General features: G+C 40.6%; 1 protein-coding gene across 1 annotated transcript in view; it reads right to left on the reverse strand.

The window, feature by feature from the left end:
- Nucleotides 1-2,063: 2,063 nt before the first annotated feature.
- Nucleotides 2,064-13,440, reverse strand: part of ajap1 (adherens junctions associated protein 1) — a 33,559-nt gene continuing 22,182 nt past the window's right edge. The window contains exons 3-6 of the mRNA XM_019863157.1: nucleotides 7,848-7,935; nucleotides 7,462-7,704; nucleotides 5,528-5,660; nucleotides 2,064-3,481 (exon numbers count right to left, since the gene is read on the reverse strand). Of these exons, the coding sequence (XP_019718716.1) occupies nucleotides 5,588-5,660; nucleotides 7,462-7,704; nucleotides 7,848-7,935 (404 nt within the window). The 3' untranslated portion in view covers nucleotides 2,064-3,481; nucleotides 5,528-5,587. The remainder of the gene's footprint in view (nucleotides 3,482-5,527; nucleotides 5,661-7,461; nucleotides 7,705-7,847; nucleotides 7,936-13,440) is intronic.

Here is a 13,440-nt window from a genome sequence, read left to right on the forward strand (position 1 = left end):
TTTTTGACAGGCCATCCAATATTTAAATATTTCAGTTATTTTATCAATTATGTAACGTGCGGAAGACCAACCACCCTATCACCATGACTTGCATCTCGAGAGAAACGCGCAGAGTTTAGGAGGAGGCCCGAGTCGAAATAAAACCAAGAGTATCCTTTTGATAAAAGTTTTCCCGATCGCATCAGGGACACCTCAAATCTTGGCATGTGGATTAATGTCGTCCACACATCAATCCAATCATCATGTTTTTTTTTTCCTTTTAGATGTCTTACCCGATTCCCTGTCGCCATAGTCGTCGTAAATGAGTGTGACAAATCAAACACGATGTGGCAAAATATGAAACAACATAACAAGTGTGACAAATGAACGCAACACCATCTCGTTCGTTCGAACGCAATCGGATGGCTTCTTGGCAGCTACTGTAAGATGAATCCCATTTATTGTTCACATGACGAAACACGGTCTATCATCATTAACACGTGGATGACAGCAAGTCATTGCTTTCCCAGCCGACCGTGAGCACAGAACAACCAAAGAGATCTCCTCGCCGCTGCTTTTTTGTTTTTTTTTTTCTCCCCAGCGTCTTTTGCAGCGTCTACAGAAATATTATACTGGTTGTCTAAAGATATAATACACGTACTGCTTGAAAGTGCAGGTAAGAAGCTTGGCACAAGGTTAGTTTTGTGTTTGAAAAGAAATTACCGTCATTACACATGTAAACAAAGACACTATCTCAGGCCTAGCTTAAACCATTCCCCGAAAACGGGCGAGTTGTTGAAAAAAGAACAAAAAATGTTACACACCTGTACACAAATAGAAGCAAATATATAGAAAATACATTTACACGTGTATAATATACATTGTTGTTTTTTTTTTTTTCTTCATAACCCTCTGTCTATTAAGATTAACACTCTTCATTCAAAAAATATATAGGTTATGTCAAAGAAGCAACGAGGCAAGTGAGCCTGAACTGGTCTATGTCATTCATGAAAGTGGTTTTCATGTGGGAAATGGGGCAAAAAAAAAAAAAAAAAGCAGTTTTGCGCCACAGTGTTTGCGTCCCAGGCCATCTGGGGACCTCCTTCATAACATTTACGCAGGATGATGATCTCATCGAGGGGGGGGAAAGTGGCTGTGATGTATGGTAAAGGAAATGACTGTAAACCCTAAATCATTTTGGTGACTTACGGTGACCAATGGAGTTCAGTCCACATCTGTCAAGTGCTATCTACAGCCTCCAAAAAAACAAAAAAAAACCATGGAGATTTGAAGAAATGGATTTGTGCTTTTTACAAACCAACAGCACGTACAAAAGTAGCTTCCTGAAAAGCACAAACATAATCCATCCCCTCGAAGCTTTGTGTTTCATCGTTCAATGATTGGAGCTCGGCGGATCTCAAGAGAGCCTTAGGGTGCTTTCACACGAGCACCTTTTGGTCCGTTTTGATCTATCGCGTGTTTGTATTCCCCCCTTGGTGCGATTTCTTTCGTCAAGTAAGAACTCGGGCGCAGACCAGATCAACTGCCGCGTGCTAAACAAACCCGATGTGGTTATGTTGGTGTTTTCATTACCGCTTCCATCCATCCATTTTCTGATCCACTTATCCTCACAAGGGTCGCGTCGCGGGCCGTGCTGGAGCCTATCCCAGCTGTCTTCGGGCAGTGGGCGGGGTCACCCTCAACTGGTTGCCAGCCAATCGCAGGGCACACACAGACGGACAACACAATCACACCTAGGGACAATTTAGAGTGCTCCATTAACCTGCCACGCGTGTTTTTGGCATGTGGGAGGAAACAGGAGTACCCGGAGAAAACCCACGCAGGCATGGGGAGAACATGCAAACTCCACACAGAAAGGCCGGGCCAAGAATCGAACCCTGCAACTCTGCACTGTGAGACGGATGCGTTAACCAGTCGGCCACCAGGCCCCCTTTCAGTACACTTTCTGGGAAAATAAAACCTTATTACTGTTTGCATTCTTATGCCCGTCACTGACCAATCAGATAAGTGAGCAATGTAATGTGGGGTTTTTGTTTTTGTTTTTTTTTTGGGGACACGTTATGGTTAACTTAGATTGTTTTTTTTGTTTTTTTTAATGCAAAAACAAAACAAACCAGGTCTACAAAGCCATCCACTGTCATGGACCAGAAAATGTTAAGTATGGAAGCTCACCCTCCTACCTTTCCTGACGATGAACTTGGATAAAAAGTTTAAAACACTCTGAGCTTAATCCCCCAGAAATGTTGGGTGGGTGAGACTAACTTGTTGGGTGGAATTTTTGGTTCTTTGCAGATTACCTTGATCCTGAGATACCCATTTTTTTTAAATTAATGTGTCTTCACGCACCGCTGATTATTTTAGTTGTATTCATAATATTGTGTGACGTCACGTTTTATTCAAAGCAAACTGATTTTCTTTTCTCCAGATTTTATGAATATTAACTCGTTTCACAGGTTATGAAACTACGTTCTCATTGATGGAATAAACTCAGGCAAGTGTCACCCAAAAGACATATTTGCTTGTGAGGCTCGTTAATCGATTGCTGAATGATGAACAAATGTAGTATTGATCCCAAAACAGCTATTGAGTGTAATATAACAAATTGTTATATTAGAGAGTTGGACAGACCTGAGGCAGTTAAATGTCCTGTCCACCTGTAAGCAGTTTGTTGTGTACAGTAGTTGCCCCCTACTGAATCCGTACATACATGGGCTGCTGTGAGATATGTTGCAGCATGCTGTTTAAAAAAAAAAAAAAAAAAAGACCCTATGAGAATTTCCAGTTATTCAAATCAGGGAAGAAAATCTCGAATGAGAGTCTTTCATAAGAGTGGCAAATCCAAGGGGCTTTGGATCTCCATTGTCAGGGGTGTGGCAGGGTGTTCTGTATAAAAAATAGCACTGTTCTGTTTTTAAAATGGGACTTTAGATATTTTTCCTCCCATTTTTTCCCCCATTCTATGAGAGTTTTACATAAATAACCACCATTTTTCAAAATATCTCTTAAAACTATCCAAATACAATTGTATCATTTTCACAGTTCTTAAAAAAACAAAACAAACAACAACAACAAAAAAACAAAACAAAACAAACAATGTCGACACAAGGTTAATATAGCTCTCTTTGTTTTGTCCATCTGTTGTCGTTACAACTTTCTTCTATCCAGGTTGTGGCACATAGTGGCATTATTGGCACATTGTTCAAAAATTGAGTTCATCTTCCACCCACAGAAGCCCCTTTGGGTGCCTTTGTCAAATGTCAAACACGTATCGATGATTAGAGATACCGGTGATGATGATCCACACGTCCCGTGAATGTCCGTCCCAACGCGCTATCTGGTCTACATCTTCATGGTGAAATATGGAGAGGGTGTGCACTGTGACTGCTCTGTTTGTCATCTCTAGAAAAATAAATATCTTCACCAATGTCCAAAGAGAGATCACACTACTTTACAAAAGAAGCCGCTTGTGTCCATTTGGATCCTGTAGAGATGCAAAAAACAAAATCAATTACGGTGGTACCTCTACTTACGAATGTCTCTTCATGTGACATTTTCAAGTTACCAAACGTCTCAACAGGAAATTATGGCCTCTTGTTACGAAAGAAATTTCAAGATACGAAAGGTAAAAATACAGTGTGGGCCGCTACTCGCAGCTCCGAGTTTCCTGAACGCAGCATACTTATATAGCTGCTCTGCCATTGGCTATTACCTGGCATCTTCCTTGCATCCCATTGGCTAAGAGGAACCTCTACCATATATGTCTATGTGTGTCGGCATAGATTTACAGTGTGTGTCTATGCAGCGTCCTTGTCATTCGTCCCTCGGGCCACGAGGCGTTCCGATAGTTTGACCTAAATGTGAATCACCCAGAAAAAGTGTTCACCAGTCGGGCGATCGCTCACTATGCTGATGTTTGCCTTGGACATTTTCGAACGATTGTTAAAAGCCAAGAAAAGCCAACGTCCCTGGATCAGTTATTTACAAAATGCCAAACAAAAACCACTTCTGGGAGAGAACATGAACTAAAGAGGGGGAAAAAAAAATGACGAGGACGCAGTTAAAAGTTAAATAAGAATAAGAATAAAAATAAGAACAAGAAACCCTTTATTCGTCTCACAATGGAGAAATTCCAAATTTACAGCAGCGAATGACCATCATTTTTATTCTTTATTCTTTGTTGTTTTTTTTTTGTTGTTTTTTACATTCTGCACAACTCTCATTTATTGTGCAATAATCTAATTGTAACATGTATTTGTTTCATATTTTGATGCGTTTTTATGCTTTAGGAAACATTTATGTCTGGATTTTGTGGGGGGGTGGGGGGCGGTTTGGAACGAATCAGGGCATTGACTGTTACTTTTCAAATATGGGTCAGTGGCAGACCGAATATCTTGTCCGAGTACGTTTTCCTTTTCATGGGAGAGATGAAATCATTTGTTGGTTAATTTAACTTCGGTACTTAAAATGATTGATAAACAATATCCAGCTGGACTGGGCATTTGATGAAATTTCTTTGACGACGGAGAAAAATCGATATCTATTTAGGGCTTATTTGATTTGTTCTTTTTGTTGAAATGTTTTGTTTTTTTGCATCTCTTGATGAATGTTCTGAATTCCCATTCTGGCCCTCGCACTGTTTTGTGGCAAAAAAAAAAAATTGACGGGGGGCTTGCTGAAGGTGGATGCTGTTTGCTGTTTTTTTGGGGGGGTGGCGCAGGGGGTTCTCATTCACCTGGGTAGTACAGATGGGCGGAGCCTGCTTCACACAGCTGATTTCCATGACAAACAACTCATGCACAGAAGAAACAGGAGATACATGTCAGGCTGTTGCCTACTTGCCACAATTTGCCATTGTCTGTGCATGTTAGTTGTGGCTTGTTTTGCTTTGCCGTTCTGTTGTTGTACATTCACGGTTGTCACTCTTAAAACACAAGTACTTTTGGGTTTTTTTGCTCTTTTCTTGGTGTAACACTTGAGTAGTTGACAGTCTGTTTCTTCTGTCGTACGTTTACTTCTTGTGCAGTCACAATTCTGTTCGTTGTGCTTGCTGAAGTTTTTGTGTCGTAAACATGCATTTTCACTTGAGTATCTTCCATCTCTTAATCTGGCTGTCTATTTACTGGAATTTTTGGTGGTTTATTTTGCACGTCAACACTTTTGTCATTTTCATTTAGTATGTCGTGGTTGCGATGTTCTCGCGCTGCCTTTTGTACAATACAGTTCTGTTGAATTGTTCTTATTTTGGTTGAAGATTGAGCATATTCCGACCATAACAAGAGTTGACGTCATGCAAACGACACCCTTGCTCGAGTACTGCTCCCACTTTTGCCTCAACGGCATCAAGACACATTTAATCAACAATCAGGTTAGGTCCACACTTTGTACCATACCCTTGACTAATTTTGCCAACCTTCGTCTGTTATTAAGTAACATAATCCTTTGACAGGAGAGAGGAAAGAAAAAAAGCACACAATCGTAAAATATCAAACGTACCGTACATACTTGACAGTGACAATGCAGTACCTACCAAAGCATGGATTCGGGAACCCTCTTCCTCCAAAGGGAAGTGAACAAGGCCTTCAGCTTGTCAACAAGAGATCTCAAACCATTTCTCTGACACAAAGGCGACAGGAATCAGTTGTCTTTCGGAGGGCGAAGGCCTGTGAGTTAAATTGAAATGTGTTAAAAGCACATCATAGGACATTCAATACGATGTTTAAGTGGACCGTTTGTATTGAATCGCAAACATGACTGCATCGGTGGGAAATGATCATCATAGTCAAACAAATGGGTCACAACAACCAATGAAAAAAATAAAAGTAAAATAATGTGCCCATATTCACCAACAGCGCACTTTGGAGGCAACGTGCTTAATTATTGAAGACACTTTGGACTGTTTGTACCAGATGAATTACTCTTCCCTCACTGCCAGCATAATAAATCCGTTGCAGGGCTTTGGATACAATAAGTAAGTGTGACCATCTTTGCATGCCCAGCAGCTCAGATGACAGAAACTGTTATCCACTCTGACAGCGAATGCTGTTAAAATGAAGAAGCTTCTCATCACACGACACATACAATGTTCAAGGCATTAAAATCCAAAAAGTCAATATTTTAATGTTACCCATGCCTGCCATATTCACCCCCAAAGTGAAATGCTTTCGAAATTGGAGTGAACTCCCTCTTCACCGATGCTTTACCGGTATTTGTGTTCTGGGATCTCCCCGTGGTAAAGAAGTAAACGTGGATTTAAAGTCTTAAGTTGCAGTGGTGACCGTATGTTATTATAGTGACTCGGATGTATTGTACTTGTCAAATATTACATTGGAGTTGACTTTTCAAAATAGTATACCTGTCTGCAATTTCTATCAGGGAGAAAATATCCCCGGAGAGACTTCATAGCCCTTTTCATCACGGGCCGAGTCATTATACACAACAACAGCAGCAGCAGCAGCCCCTGGTAGATTTCAATCATACAGTCGAGTGCGATTTAATGTACGGGGCATGTTGCTCATCCAGCATTCTTGGGTCCTGGATTTGTGGCTAAGCAAGGTTGCTTCAGGTTGATATAAGCTCATTTAAAGATTAAAGTGTATCATGTAACCTACCACAGACCAGTCATGCACCCTCAAGCTCGGATTCACCAAACATTAAGACTTGAAATTTAAGGCTTATATCAGGCAAATATAGTAACTGGCTGATTGATTTTTAGTCGAGGGAATGTCTTGTCATGTTGCAGCCTGACTCCGCGTAAAAAAGTGTGTTTCATTAATTGTTGACGATAAAACAATGGCATCATCTTCAACTTGGAAGCACTTGTACACAATTGTGATTTGTTATGGTTTGTAAAGCCAGACTGCTAAATAAAAATCGATATAGCCACAGGAACCTCTAACACACAGGTGTCAAACCCGAGGCCCGGAGGCGAGATCTGGCTCATCACATCATTTGATATGGTCCGCGAAAGCAAATCAAACATGTTGACTTCTATGATGTTTACGAACATTTTTGCCAACATTTCAAATTCTCATATGTAATATATAAGAGAGCTATTGTAAGTTTTCTTGTTACCAAAACCCTCATTCCAGTAACTTAAACTATCGTTGAATAAACCATTATTCTTGACTTCCTGATATGGTTTCACAGTCAGAACGGCCCTCGAAGGGAACCGGTAACTATAATGTGGCCCGTGACAAAAATTTAACATGATCTGCGTTGGGTCAAAACTGATTTTCCTCATAGGATATGAAAATCATCCATTCTAGGTTCCCAGCATAGAAACTTGTTGACTTCTATCTGCGAAATAGAACGCTATGCACGGCGGCTTGGAGGATCGAACTTGAGATTTTGGGACCAAAATCTCTGGGCAAATTGCAACTTGTACGACCTCAAGTATTCTGCTGTGACAGTACACACATGATTGAAGAATAAACATGTGTGATGGGTCCTTGTCTATTGTACCTGTTTCCATTGTAAGCCGTCTTGTAGACAGGCGTCTGCTGGATCATCTCGTCAGTGTAGATGGGGACGGCGGTCCGAACACACTCATGAGAGCACTGCAGGTTGTCATTGTAGGCAGTGAAGATATCCACCTTGCTGGGAACCCTGGCCGGGGTGAAATCTGTCAGGTTTTGGCAGCTTTCTTCCTGCTGGTGGATCTTGCGCTGATGACTATTGTGGCGGCCATTTCCTGACTGTGCACAGCTACAAAAACACGCACCAAAGACAAAAAAACAAAAATAAAATCATACCTTGTGCTTGAGGAGTCTACAGGCCAATCTGAAGAAAGCAGTCAAGTGTTCTAGACATTGTCTTGTCATGAGTAAAAAGAAAGGAGACTTTCCTACCAGTTTTTAAGGACAAGTGTTGTGATCAAGGCTGCGATAACCATAATGAGAGACACAGTGATAGTGATTATCTGATGAACTGCCAAACCTAAAATACAGTCAAGAAACAAGAACACAAACATTTTAATTAATAGTTGAGGAAATGCCCCTGAAATAAAATCAAAACATAAAATCATCAGTACTGTTCATAGGGCCCTGCAATTTTTCATTTTTTTAATGAAACAAAACTAACAAAATACACATTCAAATCGATTTACTCTTGCGGGATTTGGTTTGCTTCTGGAATCAAACACATTATTATTCAGATTCTACTTGTATTAACTTACCGTATTTTCCACACTATAAGGCGTTTCGGATTATAAGGTGCACCTTCAATGAATGCTTTGTTTTAAAATTGTTTACACGTATAGGTCACACCGCATTACAAGGCACATAGAATAGAAGCTACACTTGTGGCTGCGGTTGCGTTATGGATCCTATTAGTACTATATAGTACTATTTTGTTATTTTTATTTAGTGTTCTTTGTTTCTCTCGCTCTTTCTCACACACACACACACACACACACACACACACACACACACACACACACACAGCTGAAAATATCAACTGAATTGACGCCTTGCACAAACAGTGAGTCTAATTTGTGTTTCCACAATGTCAGGCACAACATACTCGGGCATGCACGTCATAAGCCTATCACAATAACATTTCGGGTCCTGACCCAAACTCAATGAATCCTTTATATCAAGTAGTCACACAGCCGTACTTATTGTTTCTGCCAAATTCAATATGCAAAACATTTTCATTGTGGCCTTAAATTGGTGAACTTGACCGATGACAATCTTTTACTTCAAAATCTGTGTGAAGTACTAGTTGGCTCTATTTCTCCCCCACACTAATGTAGACGATAACCCGGACCCACAACCTTTTTGTTGTGGGTTTGTGGTTTTTATTTATTTATTGATGTATTTATCTTTTTTTTTTATCCTTTTTTTTTTGGGTGACATTTTTGTTTGAGTGGATCATTTGTTCGCGAGTTTTTTGTTTCATATTTTAGAATTAGTATGCTGTGTGAGTGAGTGATTGTGCATGAAAGCTTACTGGACACAATGACACATTGCAGCAGGTGACACGCTTCAAGAGGAAAAGTGAAAGAAAAGAGCGGTCATGATGAAAAGGCCTCGGTGGGCCCTCATACGTCTCACCTCTCCATCAACCAGCTGTCTAGTGAGACTGATCCAAGCCAATTTGTCTTTGGGAAACTCAAAAGGAAGTGCAGCTCAGTCATTTTGGAAAAGCTGCCTGCTGCCCGGCTGGACAGCCCCCTCGTATTATAAACTTCTCTGGTCCAAGTCAACCTTGGATAAATGATATGTATACTTGGCAGTCTTAACTTCCAGCTGCAATTGGGAGTCCTTTGCCACAGAAAAGACAGATTAACTTCTGACAAGTCATTTGCATTTCCTTCAAACCCTCTCTGGCCGTGACTGACGTCAAGGCTGTGGCCATTTACAAAGTAACATCTGTCCAATCTCAGCCATAATAGAGCAAGGCCCTGACCTTGATCAATAGCCAAGGTCCCTTCAGACCAGAATAGCTTCATTTCATAAATGGTAGTGGGAGTAGGAGCTACTGTACTCTGAGGCATAGAGTAATTGTAAAACGGTATCTTGTAAAACAACCAATGATGTATTCCGGTAGGTTGGGCTAAACGATGTACAGTGGTACCCCTACTTACTAAAATTAATTGGTTGTGGAAGAAATTTCTTAACTACAAAATTTTGAAAGAAGAGACGCGTTTTTCATGTAAATGCCCTAATCCGTTCCAAGACCCCCCAAATTCAGACATAAATGTTTTCTAAAGCATAAATATTCATCAAAATCTGTAACAAATACATGTTACAATTAGATTATTGCACAATAAATGAGAGTTGTGCATAATGTAAAAAAGAAAGAATAGAGTGAAGAATGAAAATGATGGTCATTTAACTTTTAACTGCGTCCTCATCGTTTTTTGGCCTCTTTAGTTCATGTTCTCTCTCAGAAGTGGTTTTTGCCTAGCGTTTTGTAAAGAACTCATCCAAGGACGTTTGTTTTTGTCGGCTTTTAACAATTCTTCACAAATGCCCAAGGCAAACATCGGCATAGTGAGCGATCGCCCGACATGTGAACACTTTTTCTGGGTGATTCACATTTACGTAAAACTATCGGAATGCCTCATGACACAAAGGACGAATGACGAGGACACTGCATAGACACATATCTATCTATCCACACACGTAGACACGTATGGTAGAACTCCCTTCTTAGCCAATGGGATGCCAGGATGATGCTTGGTAATCGCCAATGGCAGAGCAGCTATAAGTATATTGCATTCAGGAAACTCGGAGGTGTGAGCAGCAGCCCATACTGTATTTTTACCTTTCGTATCTTGAAATTTCTTTTGTAACTAGAGGCAATATTTTCCTGTTGAGGCGTTTCGTAACTTGAAAATTTCGTATGAAGAGACGTTCGTAAGTAGCGGTACCACTGTAATTGTTTTTGTTCTTTGCAACTTTGAAGATCAGAAGGCTTTAAAATGGCTGACATTATGGAAAACACTGCATTGAAAACACAGGGAGAACATGCAAACCCCCATAGCTGGACTCAAACCCTGCGCCTCTGCACTGCGGGGCCGACGTGCTAACCAGTCGACCACCGTGCCACAGCTAGCAGTGAATGAGCTAATAATTCTTCAAAAAAATACTATTGTGGAGATACACAGAGAAACAGAGGAAACAGAAGGACCACTTGTCCTTGGTCTGCCGTATTATATCCTTTGTGCTGGCTATCAGGTTGAAAAATCATTTTTGGCAAGCACCTTTCTTCAAAGATACTCAGTTTGGTAAAATTGCTGCCAAGTAAAAGAGGCAGAGAAGATGATATGGTAGATAAAGATGGAGGGTACAGAAGGTACCTCTGGGCAGCGAGCATTGCAGTCTCCTCTAAAGCCTTCATGGTGCTTTGATGTACGTGACAAAGGATGGTGGTGAAATGGATTATGCCCCCTTGCTACTTAATTTAATAAGAGATCTAGAGCAGAATATAAAAATTCAGAGCAGTGTTAATGCATGGGCATGTCAAGGTAATCTGAAAATACACCAGTGCAGGTTGTATGACGCTGGAAATATATTATCTGTTCAACGAAATGAAAAAGAGGGTACACCACAAAATCTCCAAATAGATAGATAGAAAAATGAATTTAAACTGCCAAAACAGTAAAGGGAAGACTGCGGAGTACAACAAACCCCCATATTTTACTACTTGCAAACTCACAATTTATTTTTAGTTTTTTTTTTTGTTTTTTTTTTTTTTTTTAAACTCTAGATTGTCCCTGGGTGTGATTGTGAGAGTGAACCGTTGTTTTGACTGTGTGTCCGCTGTGATTGGCTGGTAAACCAGTTCAGGGTGTACTCCTCTGACTGCCCGAAGACGACTGAGATAGGCTGCAGCATGCCGAAGCGTTTAAGATAATGGGTGGATGGATGGACTATACATCTAGCTATAAATATATCTGGATCCAGATGAGTTTAATTTGTGCACCCACTTGACAAAATAAAATGGAATAAATTGGACAAAAACTTTTTTTCAGTGTAGTTGCCAAGCAAATGAGTTCTAAGTGTCAAACAGCTTTCGTTTTGTGCAACTGGCTGGCTATCAGTGTGTAATTGCAGGCAATTGTTGGAAGAGACATTTGGAGCAAATGGAGACAACACCCACGCGGCATCACTCATAAAGCCGATGAACAATGTGGGGAACGCCTCTTATCCTTTAAATGTTGATGGAACTGAAAGAAACACAGTCACCTCGCTACCAGCTGAGATTCCCAGAGACATATTTAATACAGCCAACACTCTGCCACAACCAGAAACCTTGACCGGACAGGTGAGGAGAAGACTTCCGTCAAAGGCGGACTGCTGATAGTTAGGAATTGGCAATTAACGTTGGTGTCAAAATGTCAATCTATACTGATTTCCACTGAGCCACCAGGCAATCTAAAACACTTACTGAAGGACGGAGTGCTGAGAGAGGTGGAGTGGAGAGCGGGGGCAGTGTGAGATGAGGGAAAGGTTGAAGGGGGTATCAGAAACAATTGCTCGACAATGCATCGCTCTCATTGTCAAAGGCATCACTGAATAATTCAGTCGGTCTGGATGGAAAAATGGCCAAAAAGAGGAAGCTGGGGTGTATTGCTACGATGGTGGTGTCTTTTAGAAGAGAATAATATCTGTCGGCATTTATCGAATATATTGATGTTCGATATCACTTTTTTTTTTTCAGAACCAGTATTCACTCTTTTAGTACTCACAAATACACAGGACCAATACATCTAGCGCTTTTGAAATCCAAAATTACGTTGAACATAATGACAAAAATGTGAACAGCTTCTTTCTGAAGCAGTAATAGCACCGCAGCATAATCGCACCAACTACAGCCGAGCTGTACTTACTCAATGTCAAATTTTGTTTCCCTTACGTATGGCCGGTATTGGCAGCCACCACGAGTACTGATACCTTAAATATACAGTGTGTAAAATTTGGTGCCATCTAGTGGTGAACTAATAGAATTCAACGACCTAAGCTCAAAGTGCGAGCATTTTGAAGCATGCGTACTACGGTGCCTCAGAGGGAGCAAGCCTACCACCAATTTCTTCAGCAGAGGTGCAAGCAAAATGTCGCCCAAAACGACTTTGAGTATGACCTCAAGCGACGGAGTAATTGCATGGCAATTTTTACACATGCTGTAGTCATCATAATGAGGAAATACGTTCACCAAGTTTGTCTTCTTCGGGTATCCATCGCAGAAAGATAGCGGCAAAACATGGCCGCCTCCTGTCGGGAGGTACGTCCAATGTAATATAATTAGTGACTACTTCACCTACAATCATGTTTAAAAAAAAATATGTTGATGTAATAGAACATATTTTTTTCACATATTATTGGAATTAAATGCAGGCTTTTGAAATCCAGTTGTACCTTTACTCACGAAACCAATATGTTCGGGAAGAAATTTCTTAACTAGAAAATTTGGGAAGTAGAGACGCGTTTTCCATGTAAATGACCTAATCTGTTCCAAGGCCCCCCAAAAATTCAGACAGAAATGTTTCCTAAAGCAGAAAAATGCTTCAAAATATGTAACAAATACAGTGGTACCTGTACTTACGAAATTAATTGTTTCTGGGAGAAATTTCTGACCTAGAAAATTTTGTAAGTAGCGTTTTCCATGTAAATGCCCGAATTCCTTCCAAGCCCCGCCCCCACCTCCCCCATGTGCACCCACAATCCATGTCACATACCTGACATTTAAAATGAGTTAGTCCCTGTTTCTGTCACGAGACGTTTATTTTCTTAACTTAGATGATCTTAACTGGTTAGCAGATGGGCATAGGAATGCCATTCATCTCAAATATTCCAAACGGCTCTATTTCCTGTCTAATAGTGGTATCAAAAAAAAAAAAAAAAAAGACAGCATCTGGACCTCTCTTGCTCGAGGCGGATATGTCAAGCCATGAAAAAGTTGCTGAGCAAAGGACAGACAGTGAAAGCATCTGCA

This window comes from Hippocampus comes, unplaced genomic scaffold (assembly GCF_001891065.2).
Source record: "Hippocampus comes isolate QL1 unplaced genomic scaffold, H_comes_QL1_v1.1 scaffold1, whole genome shotgun sequence".
NCBI classification, from domain to species: Eukaryota; Metazoa; Chordata; class Actinopteri; order Syngnathiformes; family Syngnathidae; genus Hippocampus; species Hippocampus comes.